General features: G+C 32.0%; 2 protein-coding genes and 1 pseudogene across 2 annotated transcripts; 1 reads left to right on the plus strand and 2 right to left on the minus strand.

Moving 5' to 3' along the window:
• Positions 1–13,073: 13,073 nt before the first annotated feature.
• Positions 13,074–14,578, minus strand: LOC130980719 (uncharacterized). The gene is made up of 3 exons (XM_057904370.1): positions 14,275–14,578; positions 13,193–14,191; positions 13,074–13,114 (listed from the first exon to the last, which is right to left on the minus strand). The coding sequence occupies exons 1-3, from the start codon at positions 14,576–14,578 to the stop codon at positions 13,074–13,076; spliced, it is 1,344 nt and encodes a 447-aa protein (XP_057760353.1).
• Positions 14,579–17,189: 2,611 nt separating this feature from the next.
• LOC130984546 (small nucleolar RNA U3) lies at positions 17,190–17,385 on the minus strand (annotated as a pseudogene).
• A 603-nt stretch (positions 17,386–17,988) lies between these two features.
• On the plus strand, positions 17,989–20,875 carry LOC130979348 (glutathione S-transferase U17-like). Its single transcript, XM_057902769.1, has 2 exons — positions 17,989–18,383; positions 20,289–20,875. The coding sequence occupies exons 1-2, from the start codon at positions 18,060–18,062 to the stop codon at positions 20,673–20,675; spliced, it is 711 nt and encodes a 236-aa protein (XP_057758752.1). The 5' UTR covers positions 17,989–18,059; the 3' UTR covers positions 20,676–20,875.
• Positions 20,876–24,083: the final 3,208 nt, after the last annotated feature.

Below are 24,083 nucleotides of genomic sequence, written 5' to 3' on the forward strand. Positions count from 1 at the left end.
TTCACTATATTATATTATATTATATATCATTTTACTTTTAGAGGTCGTAATATCTCACCACTTCGGTCTTATGACTTAAGCATAAGGTTCTGTGTAGTATATGGTGTTATAATAAGCACATTAATTTAACCTTTTATTTATTTAATTTATTTATGTTGCATTTGTAATCATATTATATCTATTTTTATAAATATATCTTTTTTAGAAAATACTCATAGTATTAACACATGATATATTAAATAAATATTTTAAAAATAACTATAATCTATGATAAAAATAAAAAATAAACAAAATAGATATTACAAAAAATAATTCTATATGTTCTGTTGTGTTGTGCTATGCACTTGACTAAGCTATCTGTGTACTTTTTCATTTCGAGTCCCTTAGTAATTATTTACAAAAGAGCTTGAGTTCACTACAACTATCAATTTAATAATGCTACCTGTTACAACTAAACCCACAAATAACTCTAAACCAAATAAGTGGTCAGTTGTATATTGCATTATCAAGATTAAAGATGGTTTGCGAGTGCTGTTGCAAGATCACGAAAACTTGGAAGATAAATATATGATGAATATGATATATAGAGTTTTTGAGAGCTTATAATAAAAAGATAATTTCTAAATCTCTTAGTCAAATTTATTAAAATTTATTACTATCAATTAAAAAAATTCTAGATGCTAATTGGTAATACATTTTTATTCCACATTTACATCTTGAGGATATTAAAATTATCATAATATTGTTTCAGGTACATATTTTGCAAGTATCAAAGAAAAATGTTGAGTTATTTTTTAGTGATTTTAAATTATTTACTATTTATTAAAAAAATTTGTGCATTCAAATTCTCTACTAATTTATTGTTGTTCATTTTGAGCTAATTTTTATACCTTTTTAATTTACTTGATAATAAAATAACATATACATATTTATTGGTGAGTATATATGTCTAACTTATTAAAAAAATAAATTAATAAAAACAAATAATTACTATATTAGAGTAGATACACTAACACCACATAAATTAAAAATATTTTAAACGCGTAATATGTTACTTTTTTATTAATTAAATTATTATAATTTAAATTAATTTTAATAAAATAACTTAAAATTATAATTTTAATTTTATCACATGTATGATATATATTATTATATTTTAAAAAATTAAATTATATATATATATATATATATATGAAAAAGTTAATCAAGGAAGATAAAACCGCTTCTGATTGAATATACACCATCTTTGCTGGGATTATTATTATTATTATTATTATTATTATTATTATTATTATTATTATTATTATTATTATTATTTTGAGATTGAGTGTTGTTAAATTTTTTTATTGTTTGAATTTAAATTTTATTTAAAAGATATAAAAGACAAAAAAAAAAAAGTTAGATCACACAAAAGTTTAAGTTAGATTAGTAGTTAGAGTGGTTAGTATTAAGCTAGGTGTACATGTAGCTTAGGTGATATGAGTCACAAAGTCGTGAGATTCTTTAAATTAATATTTGTAATTAAATTTTGAGTATAGTGTAAATTCTACCATATTTTATATTAAAGATTGAATGCTATCAAAATAAAAGAAAATTTAAAATAATATCATAATTTCCGAATACAGCATAACCTATTTTATAAACTATTAAAAATTATTATATTATTTCTTAATCCAACTCCCATATTCTCAAGTCATTTGAAGACCTTCAAAGTCAAAAACATTATTTTCTCTTTCACTCAATCTCATTCCTTCTATCTCTTCTCCAAAATCATAAAATATTGACAATAAATTAAACTATTTTTAGCTTTTATATTATATTACTATTTTGGTTGATGATAGCAACACATATATCAAAAAGATCTAAAAAAATATTAACTAAATGAATTTTAGTACTAAATTAGAAAAATTAATTTAGTTATGGATTAAATAATGGTAATAATAATCAATATGGATCAATGGTGTATTTTTCACAAATGTGGACTTGCGTACATCAGTCACATGCAAAATACATGTAACATTTTGCTTGAAATAGGGTGCAAAATTTTGCCACCTGCTACAAAACGCAAGATGCGTTTGGTAGAAAAAAAAGTCCAAAAAAAATGAAACGTGTCTTGTGGCTCCTTACATGCAGATAGGAGCAGCCTTTGACTAATTTGGGGTATCACAAAACGCAGGTTGCGTTTGGCTAGCGTAAAAGCAAGTCGCAGGTTGCGTTTGGCAGCCTGCAGCCTTGCATGTATGACACGTGTTGACAATGGGAGATGAAATCGGTGTTTTTCAAGCCAAAACGCAGACAAAGAAAATACGTGTTGAGAAAAAGTGAAACATTGTGCTGTGAAAGAGAGGGTAAGTAAACATTGTGGTGAATATATTCTGGCTGAGGCGGAGCTTAACGGCGCTTTTTCCTCCCTTTAGCGGCGGTTTTAAACCACCGCAAAATAGATTTCCGGCGGCTATGGAGACCGCCCTGGTTATGACGCTGGCAGTGAGTTCAGCGGCGGTTTCCAGCAACCGCTGGTATAACCGCCGTTAAATACATATTTCGTGGCATTTGTTACAAAAACCGCCGCAAAATTAACGTTCTACGATTGTCATCTTGTTTATCAGCGGTTTAAAAACCACCGCGAATCAATTCAGTTTGTACAAGTTTGAATGTATTTTGCGGCTATGGTACAACCGCCGCAGTATAGGTCTAGTTTGTCTCCATGTTTATAGGCGGTTCCGAACCACCGCAATCTCCCATACAAGTGTCCTATTTTTTAGTCTTTCTGGCGGTTTAAAAACCGCCGCCAAGTTAAGAAAAAAATAAAAAAAAAAAGCAGAATTTGGGTTTTTATTTATGAAATCACATAAAATTATCTTAAATATTATAATAAATTTTGTTCCTTAGATTTCTAATTATTTTAGGAGTGATTGTATTGATGGATAGAATCTAAACTTGTGACAAAATCAGAAAAATATCCGCAAACCAAAATGTATTTATCAAAATATCAACAAAATATCTCTCTTGCTAAGAGTTGCATAGTCTACTTTTAAAAAAAAGTATGCATCAATCCAAAATAATTTCAATCCTAAAGTACTATTTTTTGCTGTATCATTCCGTTGAACACATCCCTGCAGCAATCTCTGGTGGCAACTCCTCACCCTGCCGTTGAAAAAGATAAATCAAAGCACTCTCCATTACCTTTATCCTTTTCTTGACTGCTGCTGCTTCATCTTCCATCGCCTTCCTTTTCAACTTCTCGGCTTCCAGTTCTGTTTGTAGTTCATTCAGCTTCCTTTGCGTCTCCTCTACTTGAACTCTGTTTACTGACGGTTGCAAATTTGTACCAAATAGTTGACTAGGAGTCGGTCCAAAACCCACTCCACGCACTCTACCCGATTTCTCTCTTCCGAAAACCTGAGCAAGGGAATCATTTTGGGACAAGACTCTAGAAGACTCATCCGGTTGCTCAATCTCCAGAAGTCTTTCCTACAGACATAAAACAACAATATGGATCCGATTCAAGTACATTCAACTTAATTAAAACTTAAACTGAGTTTATATTTGAGGCACACGATAAGCATAAGCATGCATAAGGATATACATCTGAAGTGAGAGCAGAGAATACTTTTGAATGGATTGCATTCCAGTTCTGTCACAAAATCAATTTGAGGAACCACAAGACACCCAAGTACGCTATAGTTTTCATCATTCAGAACTCCTTGGATTTCGAGACTTATACTGTTCTTCCTCTATTACTAAACTTGGATTCCAACCTTCTACTGTTCTCTCTCTATTACTAAACTTATGCATATTACACGCTCTCAGAATATCGCTCATTTAAGTAAATGTATAAATACATAAATAAATAAATAAAATGGGCAAATAAATAATTCAATACTAGTATTCTAGTAATTTTGATAATTGCTCCTAATCATGTGTTACATATATATTTCGAAACAAATAATTAGAGCTGTTAAAACATCATTATTCATAAAGCAATTATCAAAATTTCTGCCCAAATAAATAACCTTTTTGGTCATACAGATATTTTGTAAATTAATTGAATCTTTCACATGTAACAACTTTATATCATGGTATAAGCGTTGGACCCAAAAACTGTATTTGTAAACATTGAATGAAAAGAAACCCACAACTTATTTTTAGCTCAGCACACAAGGAATGGGCAACTAAGAAGCAGCAATAATGTATGGATGCATTAGATATCATAATTTTGATGACTAATCATATTAAGTTGTACTTACGCCAATTTCTCTTGCCTCATCATTAATATAAGAGCCATCCCTTCTTTTGTGAACCTTGATCCACAGCTCTCTTCTACCGACTATTCTTCCTTCTTGTTCTGACTGAAATAACAAAGTTTAACCCACCACCGAAATCCACGCAATCAGGGAGAATGTAGACACATAAATAGTCCAAGGAGTGAATTATGCAGAGCAGTACAACATCGAAGAGTGAATAAAAAAGTACACTACCTCTTCTTCCCTCCGCCGAGCCAGGCTTTTCGAACCGCCAGTGTGGGTATACAGCTGTTTTGACCGATTTATCACATTTTTCCTGCACTTTTCCTATTGGTCCATCAGAGATAAACGGGTATTAGAAACTATTTTACAAAAGACACAATACAAAGGTGATTGTACTATACTATACCAATATAAATACTATTTTTACCTTGGTCTCAGGTTTGGCGCGATAATCAAGGTACCATCTCCAGTGATCTCGATCAATTCCCGGCGGACGATTCTCGATATTTTCTTCAATCGACAGTGTTGGCTCGTAGCAATCATCATACAACCTCAGCCTTGTATCTTTTCAAGACTTCCCCATACTTTTCAAAATATTTTTTTTATAATTCCTTCACTATCTTCATCAAACTGAAAGATTTGCTGCATAAATGACACGATTTGTTAAAAATATTTGCTGGAATACTCCCTGGTCAAGGAGTTGGTCAAAGGTAGCCACCCATTACAAAAACATCTTTTAGCAATAAAGAATAAATCGAATAAGCTGCACCATCCGACGTGAACCCAAAAAAATGGAGTAAAAGATATTTATTGACTCAAATATAATACTAACTAAAAAATGCACAAAGGATTGAAAATCATATAATGTCATTAACAGCAATCCACCAGCCAACAAATTAAAAAGAGAAAATACCAATTCAGCTCTTAAGAGTACACACAAGTTTGTGAATAAAATGGGTGCATTCAATGAACATTTCATATACAAACACTTTGTGTTATAGTTAAGTTATTTTTAATTTAAGAATAAATTACTATTCCTAAAATAATCAATTCTAATAATGAATAAGCAGATCTTAAATTACTATTACCTTGACACATTCGTTATAAATTTTTTTTTTAGTGGTAACATGACGCCAACTTTCCTCACATATAGGAAATTTTCCGTAATCAGATCCTAGCATGCCAAGACCACCGCTCAACAATCCAGCTTCGTCTCCAACTGCTTGCTTTTCATTGTTGAACCTAAGCATGATCCTTCTACCATTGGGCCGTTCCATAGCCTCTCTCACACTCAGTTTAGTCGGCTTGATTGTGCCATTAGAATCTACAAGCCAATTATAAACCTTTATATATGTCTCCGTTGAAGACCGTATGCATGAAGCAAAACAAATAACACATACTCTATCGTAAAATATTTTGGCTGTTGTGGAGGAAGAAGAATATCGGAAAAGGGTTTAAGTTCAACTGAGGGAAGAAGAAAAAATATGGTGCGTAATTTTACTAAACCTAAAAATCACATCATTGAATATTTGGATCATCTTAAATGAGTAAATTTTTTTTTAATTTTATGATCAATAGATAAATATATTTATTTGTATTTTATTATTATTATTATTATTATTATTATTATTATTATTATTATTATTATTATTATTATTAGTAACGTTGTTATTATTGTTAGTCATTATTATAATACTATTATTTATTTTTACTATTATTATTATTATTATTATTATTATTATTATTAGTGTCACTGTTATTGTTATACAATATTATTGTTAGTTATTATTATGCTGAAGTCTCAGGAAAATTCAAAAAAATTGTTACGATGGTTAATGTATATATAATAGAATACCGTTTAGGATAATGATAATTATATAAAAAATACCGTTAAAATCGATAGAAAAATTGACAGTTTGGCTGTCGATAATAATAAAAATTGATGGCAAAATCAACGGTGTAATATGTCGTTTTAAAGCTTGTCGATTTTTTAATGCATCATAAAATAATCGACGACCTAGCCGTCGATTTTAAATCACCGTTAATGCATCATAAAAAAAATGACGATCTGACCGTCGATTTTATTGTTTTATTTTTAATTATATTTTTTTTAAAATATCGACAGCAAGATGTCGAAAAATATCGACGGAAGGATAGCCATCGATTTTTTGCGTCGATAAATACGATTTTTCTTATAGTATAATATAATAAATGATTATTATTGTTATTATATTTAAGTAATTATTATTATGATTAGTATATTATTATTTGTTTATAATATTAGTTACGATAGTAAAATTATTATTAATTTTTAATAATTAATAACACTGTTTAATAATTTATTATTAATTTTTAGTAATTTATTACTATTTTTCAATCATGATAATGATAATAATACAGTTTAGTAAAAAGTATTTTTTTAACACTTTTTAGTAAAAAAATTTATTAATTTTAATAGTTAACTAATATTTTGTAATAATAAATAATATTATTTAATAATAGAATACTGGTTATTATTATTATTATTATTATTATTATTATTATTATTATTATTATTATTATTAGCCATTATAGAATACTCTCTAATAGTTATTATTATTTTCTAGTAATAAATAATAAATAAATATTTATGATTTTTTAATAATTTATTATTATGTTTTAAGATAATAATAATAATAATACTGTTTAATTATTGTTCCTATTTTTTTTGAATAAATTATTAACTGATATTATTTAGAATTTAATAATTATCATTTTTCTCTTTACAGTTTATCAGGAATTTGTTGCCCAGAAAATTGGATCCGACAGATACTTTTAACGAGGTAGCTGCAGCGGCACTGTAATTGACTGGGTTTCAACACCTTTCGCGAGTAGGCAAAATGAGAGGTCATTCTGCACTACTGAGTGCTTTGGTGGAACGCTGGAAGCCGGAGACTCACACATTTCATCTTTCGGTTGGTGAAGTGACGGTGAAGCTAGAAGATGTGAGCTATATTCTTGGTCTCCCGATTAATGGGGAGCCCATTACGGGTAGATCAGACAGCAGTCACCAGTTTTTGGTGGAGAACTGTATTGTGTGTTTTGGTCAGGAGCCCGGTCCGCAAGATCACGTGTTGGAGAAAGTTAATATTGCTTGGGTACGGCGACAGAGACACCGAGCCGTAAGATACTCAGGAGTCTCTTGAGCGATATGTCTGGACGCGCATTTTCTGCGTCAACAATCTATATCCCCGAGCTCATCAACATTGACCTCCTTGCCGACCGCGCCCAATCCTGACTGCTGTTCAAACACAACGTACAACTCTATCATCGGCACGTGAAATCGAGTTTGTTGATAAATACACAACATCTGTTGCATATTGACATCGTCAGTGATGGGCATTATTTGAAACTGTATTAGCCCGCCAAATATTTGTACAGGACTTTTGTATAAAAGGTTGCTCACCCTTTTTAAAATGTGGCTTTGAATGTTATTACAAAGCCCATTTTGCAACTCAACAAAATTCATGGTATATGGAATAGCAAATGACAACGGACATTCACAAACAAAAGTCACTCCTTTATGTGTGTTTGGTATAACCTCACCTTATAATATACTCACAAATTTGTAATATTTTCCATAACTTTAATCTCACCTAATCCGATTTTTTGACACAGCTAACTGCTAAAAAAACTAAGAACTACAATATATGTGCAAGAAAGAAGAATAGAATGAGTAGAAGTGGAGTTAGGCAAGCTGAATGAGCGTCTTGCTTCGTATTTATAGGCCCGACTCTTAGTTAAAATATATTTTTTTAACAAAACATAACATGCATTTTTAGTTTTTCAAAAAAAAAAAAAGTTGACAGCCTATAAAACGCATCCTGCATTTTGACTATTCTATGAAAAAAGCTGACACACAAAAGTAAACGCAAGATGCGTTGTGTTACTTCGAAAAAAATTTTTTTAATACCTACAGCAAAATGTAAACTATGGTAGAAATTAATTTCTAAATGGATAACACAATGGTGAAGTGCAGATAAATAGATGTATGGTATGATGTCCACAAATGTGGACCTGTGAAGATCAGAGACCTGCAAAACGCAGGTAACGTTTTGCAGGTGTTGGGATAAAAAAAATGCAGGCCCTGTAAAACGCAGGCTGCTATTGGTGAGGGAAGGGAACCAGCAAACGAAACGTGCCCTGCATGCCGACAAGAGCAGGCTTGACCAACTTTGGACTACGCAAAACGCAAGATGTGTTTGTCAGTGAACCAGAGCCAAATGCAGGTTGCGTTTTGCAGGCTCCCTAGCTGCATGCGCGCCACGTGTTCTCGGAGGGGGTTCAGCTGGGTCCTTATAAGCGAAAAATCAGATTGAAAGGAAAGCAAAGTTATTGAAGCAAAACTAGTTACTGAAAAAATAGTTGAGGGAGAGTGAGGAAGCTGTGAAAGAGCTTGCTGAAGAAGAATAACTACACGATATAGAAAAAAAATGGTGCGTGACTATACCAAACCAGAAGATCATATTATTGAGTATTTGGTTCATTCTCAATTTATAAGTAATTTTTTTAATATTTAACAATAAATATATAGATTTATTCGAATTTTATTTATTTGTGTTGTAATTAGTAGTATTGAGGTTATTAATATTATTATAACTAATATTATGTTGTTATTAATTTTTCATTACGGTTTAATTTTTTAATACTGTTATTATATTATTATTGTTATTAATAGGCAAATTAATTTCTGTATTATTATTATTATTATTATTATTATTATTATTATTATTATTATTATTATTATTATTATTATTATTATTATTATTATAGTGGGTATATTAATGAAAATAATAATCGAAAATAATTTTTGATAACAATAATGTGTAATAATTTATTATTATTTTTTAGTAATTTATTATTATTTTTTATGATAATAATAATAATAATAATAATAATAATAATAATAATAATAATAATAATAATAATAATAATAATGTTAACAGTAAACGGTTTTTTTAAAAATGTTTAAATTAAAAAAAATGATTATGATGTTTAATACGTTAGTAATATTTTGTATTAATAATTAATACTGTATGTTAATAACAAACCGTTTAGGTTATAGATAATATAACAAATAGTTATTATTATTGTTATTATTGTTATATTTGAGTAATTATTATTATAAATAGAATGTTATTATGATTATTTTATAATACTAGTTATGATAGTGAGAATAAGTTATTATTAATTTTTAATAATTAATAATAATGTTTAATAAAAAATAGATAAATATTTATAATTTTTTTATAATTTATTGTTATGTTTTAAGATAATAATAATAATAATAATGTTTAGTTGTTGTTGCTATTTTTTTTTTAACAAATTGTTAACTAATATTATTTAGAATTTAATAATTATCATTTTTTTTGCAAGCTATCAGAAATTTGTTGTCTAGAAAACTGGATCCGCCAGATACCTTTAACGAGGTAGCTACAGCGATATTGGCATTGACTGAGTTTTAACACATTTTACGAGTATGCAAAATGAGAGGTCATTTTGCACTACTGAGTGCTTTGGTGGAACGTTGGAGACCGGAGATTCACACATTCCATCTTCCAGTCGGTAAAGTGACGGTGACGCTGGAAGATGTGAGCTATATTCTTGGTCTCCTAATTAATAGGGAGGCCATTACAGATAGATCAGATAGCAGCCACCAGCTTTTGGTGGAGAACTGCATTGCGTGTTTTGGTCGGGAACCCGGTCCAGACGATCACGTGTTCGGGAAGGTTAATATTGCTTGGGTCCGGCGGTGCAGAGACACCGAGCCATGTGATACTCAGGAGTCTCTCAAGTGGTACGTCCGGGCGCACATTTTCTGCGTGCTTGGAACAATTGTGTTTCCAGATAAGTCGACTGTTTCACTGAACTCGAGGTTTCTACCGCTACTTCGGGATTTCTACCGGATTTCTGGGTATAGTTGGGGGCAGCCAGTCTGGCACACCTATATAGATCGTTGTGTCGTGCCTCACGATACAACTGCAAGGAAATGGATGGCCCACTGATACTGTTTTTTGTTTGGGCGTGGAAGCGTATGCCGTTCCTGGCATGTATACCCCGCGATCAACTCGGCCATATTGGTATTCCACTAGCACGACGGTATTGGCTTTTATCGTTATTGTTATTGTTATTATTGTTATTATTATTATTATTATTATTATTATTATTATTATTATTATTATTATTATTATTATTATTATTTTGTTCTTCTTATTAATATTGTTATTCTGTTTTCGTTAGGTGGAGTCATTGGCGCCGACATACGAGATATATACGGCAGCCTACTGCGCATTTTAGGTGAGGACTCGACGACATGGGAGTTGACGACGTAAGTTGTACCATTAATGTCTAATGTTTATAGTCAGAAGAATAGTTTCTCTAATCGGCCTCTTGGTAACTATTGTGCAGTTTATATGGCGGCCATATATGGGAGTGGGGATTCCAGATGGTCTCGCTCCCCATATGGTTATGTGCTCCACCCAGTCGCCTCTAGTGTCATTTGAGTGCATAGAGTGGCACCCGACAGACCGGGTCAGACGACAGTTCGGGATGCAGCAGCTACCACCAGGCCCCACGTTCGACATTGGTCGTGATCACTACAAGCGGTTGACATGAGCACAAAACCATGACTGGGGACAGATTTACAATCAATGGGTTAACAGATAGACATTTGACCGCTATAACACATTGCAGCTAGGCGAGGAGATTATTGACTTCCGTCCTCTTCCAGTGTACTACGACTGGTACACGCAGCAGTTTGGGATTCACCTGCGACTGTCAGATAGAGTTCCAGGCGAAGAGGTTGGCGCCGATGAACCACAGCAGCAATAGGAAGAACCAGCTGGCCCTCACCAGGAAGTCCCGCCTCATGAGCAACAGGAACATGTATTGTTTTTAATTCCTAGCATTATGATTATTAGGTGTATAAATTGTTATCAGTAATTACTATTAATTGTATTTAATTGATGATTAGGTGCCGGCATATTAGCACCACTATCAGGTCCCGGCGTATGAACACCAGGTTCAAATGCCGGTATATGCCCAGCAGTATCAGGACCCGGCATATGCCCAGCAGTTTCAGGACCCGGCATATGCCCAGTAGTGGCCAGCATATCAACAGCAAGAAACATATATACCGAAACCACAGTCGTCTCAGGCACCTGAGCCTTACATACTACATCTAGTAATTCCAGCCAAGGCTCACTTTAGTCCGTTGGGTGGATCTGACACCATCAGCTTCTCTCAGGTCCTGCGAGATACAGATTTTCTCCCCCCCCCCCCCGATGCCACCACAGGAGGGGTCTGCTACATCTCATCATTCTGGTGGTCATCGCGCCACTTCAGGTCATGCTAGTGAGTTCGAATTTGATCAGTCAATGGGTCATGTAGATCTGCCCAATCCATTCGCACCACCACGTGGCCAGTTATTTGATTTGAATGAGTACCCACAGTAGGAAGAGGGAGACTTGGTATACGACTTGCAGCAATTGTATGATCTTGGTGGAGCGAGTGCTCCGGGCATGAGTGGCAGCGGTTTGTATGACACTGGTGGTGCGAGCATGACAGATTTTGGCAGTGGTCCTGACATCGCAGTGGCCCGGACGCCGGTGTGTCTCAGGGTCATCCGTATAACTTACGAACACAGACTGCGCCTCCGGACAAATACACCCCATCCTTGTATTCGAAGAAGGCGCCGAGGAAGTAGTCTATTGCAGTTGATGTTACTATCAGTGTTGTATTCAGTATTATTATTATGATATATTTGTATTCAGTATTATTATTATTATGACATATTTAGATGATTCTGTTCAGGTATTATTATTATGACATATTTAGCTTTATTCTGGAACGAAAATATTTATTCTCTAGAAAATTAAATAATGAGGTTAAAAATTTTATTTATCATAAATTGTTAACTAGGTTAAAGTAAATGACGACGTGACAATAAAAGTAACATATGATTGTGAAGTAGTTCATAACAAAGTTACATTGAAAAGCTTAACCACTAATGACCTCCAGCGGAGCTTGGACCTGCGCGCTGTGGACATCGGCTGCGGCTATGTCCCTCGCGTCCACATATAGTGCACCGGCGAGGACCACGCATCTCACGCAAATCCATCTCATTCAAGTAGCGGGTGGACTTCGTTCTACCTTTCGTCGCGCGCCTCAATGTCCAGTTGGCGATCACCTTCGCTCCTTTGTATCTATCCCATGTAGATGGGTCACCCATCGGAACAAACTCACCTCTGTACACCTTGCGAATTTCAGACATCTTGTACACATCGTGCACGTACACTTGCCAATCGAGACGCTAGTTGGCACAATATGCAAGCACGTGGCGACATTGAAGTCGCTCGACCTGGAAATGGCCACAGTCGTAGTGTCATTGCGCAAGGTTGACAGTGTAAATGGTACCATCTTGAATTTTGCGAACCTCAAACATCTCGTTGCGCCTGTCGAACCGGTTGACCACAACGTTTCCTGCACGTCGGAAGCTTTCTTCAACTCTCTTCGTTGCGAACTCTGAATATGTAAATCCGTTGCAGAGACGCTCATAAGCCTCGGTACTCTTCTGAGTGAACAACTTATTTAGCCGATAGAAAGTTGGCCGGACCAGGCAGTCACAGGAAGGTTGCGTGCACCCTTCAGGACAGAATTTATGTACTCTACCAAGTTTGTCGTCATATGTCCCCAACGATGACCACCATCGAATGCCAACACGCATCTCTCAACATCGATCTCATCGCACCATTGAGTATATGCCTCACCCCGCTCTTTAAGTCTTTAGTAGTTTTTGTTGTACTCCTGCTCTGTCCTAGAATAGCCTGTTGAACAAACCATTTAGTCATAAACAGATGCCACAAATCTACTATGAATAGAACCATAACAGTGAGTAGAAATACCTGTGTTCACCACGAGTTTATGCAAATATGGAGCCTTGAACCTCCTTAAAAAGTTGGAGCCGATGTGCCTGATGCAGTACATGTGCCACGCCCTTGGTGGTGACCATTCACCGTTACTGCGAGCTATTGCAGCGTCGATGGAGGTATGGCAGTCAGACATAATACCCACACAATCAATGGTAACAACATATCTCTGCAAATTCGTTAGGAAAAACTCCCATGCATATGCCGTCTCGCCCTCGACTATGGCAAAAGCAATAGGCACAATGTTTTGATTCCTATCTTGTGCAACCGCTACCAGAAGTGTACCTTTATATTTTCCATACAGGTGCGTGCCATCAACTTGCACCAGCGGCTTGCAGTGTCTAAATGCTACAATACACGGATAAAAGCTCCAAAAAACGCGATGCAAAACTCTTACACCTTGAACCTCCTCAGTCTCAAGGTAAATGGGGAGCGTTTTGATTTGAACACGAGGCCTTGGCATTTTAACCGTCATTGCTTTCAACCATACTGGCAGAGTCTGGTAAGAAACTTCCCAATCATCGAAAACCTTGGCAACAGCTTTCTGCTTTGCCAACCAAGCCTTGCGGTAACTGACCGTGTAGTTGAACTTGGATTGAACTTCTGCAATTACAGACTTCACCTTTATCGAGGGGTCTGATTCGACCAACGGCCTAATGGCATCTACAATTGTGTCCGAGTCCAACTTGGCATGATCTTGTGATATCGTTCCCACGGTGCACGTGTGCTTGCCATTGTATCTCCTGATCTCCCAACAAGCTTTCTTTCGAATCAAGCTAGCCCGGATAAGCCAATCGCACCCTGCACCATACCCCTTGCATTTCACATAGAATGTCTGTGGCTCAAACTCATACACAGTATAATCAACTCCTCTAGGGATAGTGTAACTTTTGATTGCAAATATCACCGACTCTCTCGATCCAAATTCCATTCCAACACTAAACTTGTCATCTTCCGCCGCAGCGTTGCCTTCACCTACGACATGCGCACCACCATCAGTTAGACAAGGCATATAAATTAAACATTGTAGGAAACTTGAGTTAATAATCATAACATACCCGTATTAGCATACTCAGGAAATTTCGGGTCATGCATAGCTTCGAGATCTAGAGTCCGCATAAAAGACGGAACACCAAACGGGTGCTGGCTTATAATCGCATTCGCTTGATTTTGCACCTCCGGATTGCCTGCCAAGTCTCCGTCATCGTTTTCGTCATCGACTTCATAGTTAACTTCGAACTCCTCTTCACTGTCATTATTATCTTCTTCCCAATCTATATCCCCGAGCTCATTAACATTGACCTCATCTCCGACTGCGCTCGACCCTGACTGCTGTTCAAGCTCAACGTACAACTCTATCATTGGCACGTGAAATCGGGTTTGTTGATAAATACAGAACATTTGCTGCATACTGGCATCGTCAGTGATGGGCATTAATTGAAACTGTATTAGCCCACCAAATACTTGCACAAGACTTCTGTATAAAAGGTTGCTCACCCTTTTTAAAATGTGGCTTTGAATGTTATTACAAAGCCCATTTTGCAACTCGACAAAGCTCATGGTACATGGAATAGCAAATGACAACGGACATTCACAAACAAAAGTCACTCCTTCATGTGTGTTTGGTATAACTTCACCGTTATAATATACTCGCAAATTTGCAATATTTTTCATAACTTCAACCTCACATACTCTGATTTTTTTGACACACCTAACTGCAAAAAAAACTAACAACTACAACATATGTATTCGAAAGAAGAGAATGATGGGTAGAATGGGAGTGAGGCCGTTTGGGTGAGGAGTGTTTCGTATTTATAGGTAGGACTCTTTATTAAAATATTTTTTTCAACAAACGCAACCTGCGTTTTTCAAAAAGTAATCTGACAACGTGAAAAACGCAGCCTGCGTTTTGCGTTTCCCAAAAAAAAACGCTGCCCTTAACACAAGACGCAGATTGCATTTTGTTATTATGAAAAAAAACATTTAGCCCAACACAAAACGCAGGCCACATTTGGATTAAAACAAATAAAAAAATTTTTGAAAAGCCTGTACCAAGCAAAACGCAGCCCACATTTGTTTCTTTTTCTGAAAAAAAAAAAAAAAAAGAAGCCAAAAGTAAAATGCATTTTATGTTTACACCTGACATCATAGCAGAAAAAAATTTCTCCATGCGTCCATTACGTTGGATAACATCAAGCTTTGTTCCATATAAAAAAAAATGAGCCTTACTATGATTGGGCTTAAAAAAAAATTAAAAATCTTTGAGAGATCAAAACGCAATCTACGTTTGTCTATTTTTTTCAACAAAAAAAAATTGAAAACAAAACTAAAACGTAACCTACTTTTGACCAAATACTGTAGCAGTGAAAGTTTTTTTCATGCATCCATTTCATTGGACAACACCAATACCAAATCCATAATGAAAAAACTGAGCCACTAAATTAATTTCACATATATAAACTTGGCTTTTACTTGACTTTTATATATTAATATCTGTTGAAGTTTCTTCACATACCACTTGACTTTTACTTTTTAAAAGTAATAACAATATTTTTAAAAAATAATAATATAAATCACATAAATAAAATGAATTTGTCTTGATATTATCTGAGTGTCCTAAATTAAATTAAATTATATTTTTCGCTTTTATCCTTAAAAAAAAAATTGTACAAAACATTATTAAATTGGTGAGTTCTACCCAACCCCCTCTATTTCAACATGTAAATTACCTCTCGTGACGTGACATGCTTTAATTGGATGCTTAGTTTTAGTTTGAGTTAATTTAACTCAATAAGAGTTAATATGTTAACTAAAGTATGATAATTTTGTAATTAAATATTTTTATAAGAGAAATAAATATATAATTTCTATAAACATTAAAAAATAAAGTTATATTTTTATCATTGTGTAGAAATTCAATTTACCCAAGTCCCATTTCTCTCTGAAATTGAAAGAAAAAATCAACTTATTGGGTGTTCCATATTTTGATGAACCAGGAGGGTGTGTTTGGCAACCAAGTTCAAAGAGAAGAAGTACGTTTAGATATCTTGAAAGCTGTAATTTTTGGTTTGGCAAATTTTTGATTCATGAACGCAGAAGTGATTTTGCATTCAAAACCACGTTTTCAAGAAGCAACAATTTTAAGCTTCTGCGTTTCACCAACGGGCTTTTAGCCATCAATACTCAATCTTTATTTATTTTTTACCAATTTTATCTTTTATGCATACTATTGTATTATTTATATTATTTTTGTTTATATGAACTATCTTTTTCTATTATTTACTATTTTTTTATTAATTATTTATTTGATATTATACACTTTTATAATTATAATTTTTTTGTATTATTTTTATTTTTTTAATATAATATATTGATCCTATTAAGAAAGTAAATTAAACAAAAAATTAATTGTAAATAATAATAATAAAAAATTATAACATACTAAAAAAGAGTATTAAGAGTACTAAAAATATACTGTATAAAAAATATCATAAATTTTTTTTGATTTATTTCAATTACTACCAAAATAAATATTTAATTTTTTTATTATTTTTAGTACTCTCTAAAATTTATATTTTGTTAGTTTTAATTAAAAGTATATTTTGCCAATTTTTATATATTATTTTTATCTTAGTGTATAAATATTAATTTTGTTATAGAAATAATTAATAACATCTACTCAAATATCTAAATTAAAATAATATACAAAAATTATTTAAGTTGATGTCTATTTTAGTAATTTTGTATCTAAAAGAGATTTTGAATAGTGTAATCCAAACAACATTTATTTTACTATAATTCATTTTGATATAAATATTGTCAAATATAAATCACTTAATACAAACTTACTTTTCATCAAAATCAAGTTTGCAAAATTAATTTTATTCAAACTCCCGTTTGCAAACTGTAATCCAAACACACACTAAGTATTTAGAGAAAATAACTAATTAAATGGCCAGGGAAAAAATATCTGAGTCTGCCAGAACACCGTGAGACCATCTCGACCACAAGGTTGTAGCGCGAACGATCCTCCACCGTTCAGATGGCATGCGCTTTGGAACAATTAATCACGCTCTGACCTCACGGTCATAGTTCAACCAAAGTCTTCTTAGAACTCAAGGATACAGATGTACGAGCCTATAGAACAGATCCTGTTCAAGTAAAGTCGTGTTCTGTGTTTTGTGTTCTTTGTGTTTAGTTATAAAAACTGCTTTTGTTTTGTGAACCTAGCCCAGGTGAAACTAAGTTTACGTTTGCGAAATTCAGAAAATCTTAAAATTTAAGAACGTGAAATCGATTATGATGGCTTTTTATGATGATAGTGTAGAAGGGAAAGACGAAAAAAAAAATAAAAATAATGATGATGATGATGATGATGATGGTGATGATGATATGAGATTTCTGGATGGCATTGAAATTAAATTTGGAGGTATTTAATTACATAATCACCCACTTTGGGCTATAATTTAATTACCAATAATTTAACCATAGTTAACATAGCAACCAATTAAAAGATGACATGTCACAGAGAATAAATTATATGTTATTATAGAAAGGGTAGGCTAGAATTAAATTAAATTAAATTATATTTTTAGCTTTTATCCTTAAAAAAAAAATTGTACAAAACATTATTAAATTTCTCGGAAAACATTATTATTCACATGTCACAAGCGGACACCAAAAACAAAAAGATACATGTCACAAGTGTGGACCACAAATGTCTCATCTCTTTCATTAATTTGTTTCCATACAGAAGCGTCTACCATAAATATACACTTGGTGCTTTGCATGATTAGTGTAAGTGGTAACCTATATAGTAGATATCAGAGTTTCAATAATAGTGATGGCAGTAAAAAGTAGTGACTTGAAGCTTTTGGGTGGATGGTTCAGTCCATTTGCCTCGAGGGTGAAGATTGCACTTAACATCAAAGGATTGGAATATAAGAACATTGAAGAGGACTTGAACTCCAAAAGTGATTTTCTTCTTCGTTCCAATCCCGTGCACAAGAAAATCCCAGTTCTAATTCATGGTGACAAACCCATATGTGAATCCTTAGTCATAGTTCAATATATTGACGAGGTTTGGTCCAATGGTCCTTCTATTCTTCCTCGAGATGCTTATGACAGAACAATTGCTAGATTTTGGGGTTCATACATTGACGATAAGGTATGCTTTATTTTGTTTTATTCTATTTATTATTTATATTATATTCAACAAGGCATGACCCCTAATTTTTCTAGTATATTCGAAGGGTATGTATTGTATGGAAATTTTTTTAGATATTTTAAGAATATTAATATTATTTATAATTTTAATCGCTAATTTTAATTATAAAATATAAATCATTCACATTAACTACTAGAATTATTGCAACACTAATATTTCTGAAGTTATTGAAATTCTTCTCTTAGTATTTATTTCTTTCTCTTGATAAATGACAATTGTATTGAGGAAGAGATGTTGACGTTGACGAGAAAGATGGTGTGGTGGAGATATCAAGAGAAGGAAAAAAATATTAGATGATGAAGGGTGGATTAGGAAAAAAATATTTTGACCAATTGTGATTACCAAAAAATTTAATAAAAGAAAAAAAATTGAGCGTTACTATAAATATTATAGGTAAATTCAAATCAAATTAAACATTTAAGCATATTTTTAAAATTTTTCGAGAGAAAAAATAATTATACTTGACTATGTATAGCAAATCAAAGGCCTATATTTGCATTTTTAATATGTAGGTAGTTGTTTCAAATTAAAATTCTAAAAGAAAAAAAGATATAAAAAAAGTTAAACAGAAGACCACTAAAAGATAGAATCGGAGTCTCTTTGTGATACAAAATTATAAGTGGACATATAAATAAACTATAATATCGTTGGCCTGTATTGGTAGGTATATATTATGATGAAGAGAAAAAAAATAATGAAATGACGAAGATTCTCTTTGACAGTAATTAAATGTTAATTTAAAAAATATGTTATTTTATTTTTATAATTTTTTAAAGCAAATTATACCTTCTTTTTTATTTTTTTTTCGTACAAAAATTTCTTTATCATAGAATTGTCTATATTTGTATATATTATTTATATATTTTCAAAATAAAGTAATCTATCAATGACTGAAATAATTAAAAGTATCATAGTACAATAATCAACATTATCATGATAAAATAATCAAATGCTTTACCGTATCATAATTAATTTTTTAAATACACACAAAAAATACATTCCTTTATACGGTGGCTTAGGATGATTGTATGTTACTATAAATTAAAGAGTGGTTGTTTTGTGTCCATATTAACATTTAATTATGGTGAAAACTCAGGTGAAGTCGACTTCACGTGAAGTTGATATCCGAGAGTCGTTAGATGAAAATTTAGTCAAATCATTCAAATTATCTAATGGCTCTCAGGTATCAACTTCACATGAAATCGACTACACCTGAGTTTCCACCTTTAATTATACACTAAATGTTAGATTTGTCACTTACAACAAGTTTGATTATTATACTGTATCAGTTTTGTTTATCTTACTGATTTAATTACTTAATTTAAGAAATATTAGAAATATATATACATAACTATATGATAATAATTAATTTAGTGATTTGTTTTTAGTATTCGTAGAACATTTTGTTTTATCACAAGTATAGATAGTACAAAATTCAAAGATTAATTTTCAAATTGATTATTTGTGAGTAAGAAATATACAATTACATAATTTAATAATTGATAATTTTAATTTCAAATTGATTATTTGTGAGTATTTTTGTTTATCATAAGTATAATAAATAGTTCAAGATTTAAAATATTCAATTTCCAGGTTGATTTGCGAGTTGGATATCATTAAATTTATTATTCCTAAAACTATAAATCAATGAAAACTTTTTTCCTGCATGATTTATCTTGAATTTGAACCAGCACTAACTAATTCCTCATTTTTCTCCACCGAAAATGTTGTACCTTAGCATTTCTCCAAATCAAAATCACAATAAAATGTACAAAAACTAGACAACAACGTAAATGATTGGCTTTCAATCAATTTCTTTATGCATTTAAATTTGGGTGTACGTAGTTCTTGGTTTGCATGAAGAACATTCTAATGGCCGCTGGAGATGAAGAGGAAAAGAAGCGACACTTGGAGCAATTGGAGGAAGAAGTGCTTGTGACGTTGGAAGAGGCATTCAACAAATGCAGTGAAGGAAAGTCCTTCTTTGGAGGGAACAAGATTGGATTCATTGACATTGCCTTTGGGAGCTTCTTGCCTTTTCTACGTGTGTTCGAAGAGATGAATGGAAGGAAAATCCTCGTTGCCGACAAGTTTCCAGAATTGGTGAATTGGGCTACAAATTTTGTTGAGGATTCCACTGTGACTGGAACTCTTCCTGAGATTGACAAGCTTGTTTTGTTTACTACGGCTCTTCAAGAAAAATGGGCTGCTGCTAAAGTTGCTGCCAAGTAAAATAATGTTATTGGAATGATGTTATGATATTTTGGAGTTTTCTTTTCTCTTTGGTTTGAATATTATGTTTCTTTGATGGCTTTTTTTTAATCTATTTATTTATTGTGTCACATGATTTTGCTTGTGTGATAACACTAGCATTATGGTACTTCAACATTCAATAAAATTCATATTACAGTGAACTATATCAATAAAATTCATACTATGGTACTTCAACATTCAATAAAACTCACGTACTAGTGCCACACACGGTTTTTTTTTTAAATGTTTCTTTCTCTTAGTTTTTGGAGATGTTTTTTATATGTTTTAGATATTTCTTTTTCTTATATTTTGGATTTTTTTTTAGGTTTTTAATAATTTTTTAATAATTTTAAATGTTTTTTTTATTTTTTGATGTTTTTTTACCAATATTTTTTTGTGTCATTTTGTTAGATTTTGAATTTTTTAAATGATTTTGGATATTTTTTTGTTAGATTTTGGATTCTTTTTTTGTTATATGTTTCGAATGTTTTTTTTTATTAGGTTTTGGATATTCATTTTATAATAATTTTGGATGTTTGTTTTCATTTGGTTTTAGATATATTTTTTTTAGATTTTAGATGTTTATTTTTAGTTGGTTTTGAATTTTTTTTCATGATAATTTAAATTCATGTTTCATCCAAAGAAAAAATTTAAAAAAGTCTAATTCTGCTTATTTAATTTTTTATTTTTTTAATAACTTCCTTTTTTACTAGTTGATTGCACCCCTAATTAATTACTTAATAAAGTTAATATGAAATTAAAAAAAGAATAATTTGTGGATATCCACATTTTGAAGAGTTGAATCATATATATAGGATACCAATATAAGCAAATAATGAGTATATATGGTACCAATTTTATTGTAAACTAATATTTTTGTCCATATAATATTATAGAATTGTAAGTTTTTTAAATAAATTATATTTTAATATTTAATTTTTATTATAAAAATAATAACATCTAATATTCTTATAATAAATATTACAAATTTGATCAAATTACAAAATAAAAATGTTATATAGTATTGTCAAGATGTAAATCATGTGTAGACTTAATCTGTAAGACCCAAACTTTTTAAAATTAAATGAAGAATTAGTTTTGATATATTTTAATGGGTGAAAGTTCGGTTTTCAAAAATTATTTTATTAAAGATGATTAAACCAAGTTTTGGTAAATTGATTTTGAAATAAATTAAAATATTTATCTAATTTTATAATTATTGAGTATTTTTTTATTTATAATTTAAAATTTTAAAAATTTAAAAATAATGAGATTTTTACTATTTAGATTTGAATAATGAAAATTTTAGTTTAATTTTATGAATTGAAAACAAGTTAATTTATTTATCTCTAATTTTAAATTAGAATACTCAATTAAAAATAATCTACAAGTTGACGAATAAATAGTATTTTTTAAAAATAAATAAATTATATTATATTTTATTTTCAATTACTACTCTACTCCCAATTTTATTGAAAATACCTACATTAACCCAAAAGTTTTCAAATCAATTCCTAACCCTAATTTACAAACAAAAAACACTAACCCTAACAGTAAAATTCACAAAATTAATAAGTAATTAGTCAATAAACTAATAATTAATTTTAGATATTAATATAAATTTTATAGTTTAATGGGACAAAGCTTGTTAAAATAAGAATTTTGATACAAATTTTAAAAAATTTAACCCAAGATTAGACTGAAAGAATTGAACTGAACAAATTGAGCTCAAAATGGGCCCAAAGGCCTAACACAACTCATTTAACCAAATGAGCTCAGCTCATTCTTCCTCCTTGTTGTTTCACACTGGAGAATCATAAGGGGAAAGAAGGAGGAGTTCAAACCCTTGGCTTGGATTCAACTCACCATAACTTTTCACTTCGAGCTCCGACCGCCGCACCGTTTGCGACCACGTGTCCGCGGCCACGAGCTCTACAAAACCAGGTAAGAAATTTGATAAGAAATTCACATTCTCAGTTTCAACTCTCTCTTCTCCAATTTCAAAAACTTTATATTTTGGGTATTGAGATCTTTGGTTAATTTGATGTTTAGGGCCAGGTTAACTTGAGGAACTAGCGGGATTTTGTTTGATTAATGCTCAAACAAGGTAAGGATCTTCAAACCCTAGTGAATCCCTTAGTGAATTGTGATTAAGAATTAAGTTGGTGTATTTGAATGTGGTGATGTGTATTAGGTAGTGTATATATATGAATTGGAACACGTTTGTGGAATTAGAAGCTTGAGGAGATCGGAGCTTTGGGTGCTGTATTTTGGTGGTGGAGACTTAGACCTTGCCTTATTGAATTGTCTTTAGGTTATACGAGAAAATTAGACAAGGTATGGTTTTGGTTTCTTGTATTTAATATATAATGTCTTGTGAAAACTTAGGCTAGAGTTAGGTGTGAATGCATGAAGATGTTAAGTGCTTAGTACTCTTGATGATAATTGATAATTGTTGAAATATGTTGAGTATTGGCTTGGTGATTTGTGTTGGCAATGGAAATTGAATGCTAAATAATGGTTTAATGAGGATTGTCAAAGTGATAATAATGAATATGTATAGGTGATAGAGTGTTGATGAACTTGATTGGTAATTAGTTGACCATGTATGTGTGTGATTTGATGAGGCATGAAAAATTCATTGTTTTGGTGGTATGGATATAGTTGATATAGTAAGAAGGTTAATGAGTGATGGCTTTGATGATAATCGTTGATGTGGATTGAGTATCTGTTTGGTGATTATTGTTTATGATGAAAATAGGATACTAAGTGATGAGTTAATGATGATTGACAAGGTGATATGAATGAATATGAGTAGGTGGTGATATATTGATGATCTTGTTGGTATAGTTGAGGTATTTATGTATAAGATTTGTTTAAAACTGAGGTATGATTGTTTGTGGTAGGAGGTGGAGAATATGGTGCTGTAAATGGTATGTTGTGGTGTTATTTGTATGAGTGGCATGTTGGTATTGAGTTTGATTTTGGTGAAAATAGAGGTTTATGTACTTTTTTAAAAATCTGATTTTTGGTTGAACTTCGGTAAGCCATAACTCTGCTTCTAAACTCCCAAATTGTTTCAAATTGGCTTTCATAAGAAAATTAGGTTCGTGAAGTTTATGCCGTTTGAAGAACGGATGAAAAATGTTTTAAAACAAGAAAGTTATGCGCATCGAAAGTTCGGTATGTAAAGCTGAAATTATGCAGACTTAACCACTTTTGACTATTCTGCACTGCATGCATACGCATACCCCTCTATACGCAAAGGGTCGTCTCTGTTTGGCATGTATGCGTACGCATCATGGGAAAAAAGAGACCTTTGCGTACGCGAGAACGGAAAAATGCACGCCCACGCGTACCCACTCGTACGCGTAGTCCCTGTTTCAA

The sequence above is a fragment of the Arachis stenosperma genome, chromosome 5, assembly GCF_014773155.1.
Source record: "Arachis stenosperma cultivar V10309 chromosome 5, arast.V10309.gnm1.PFL2, whole genome shotgun sequence".
In the NCBI taxonomy this organism is placed as follows: Eukaryota; Viridiplantae; Streptophyta; class Magnoliopsida; order Fabales; family Fabaceae; genus Arachis; species Arachis stenosperma.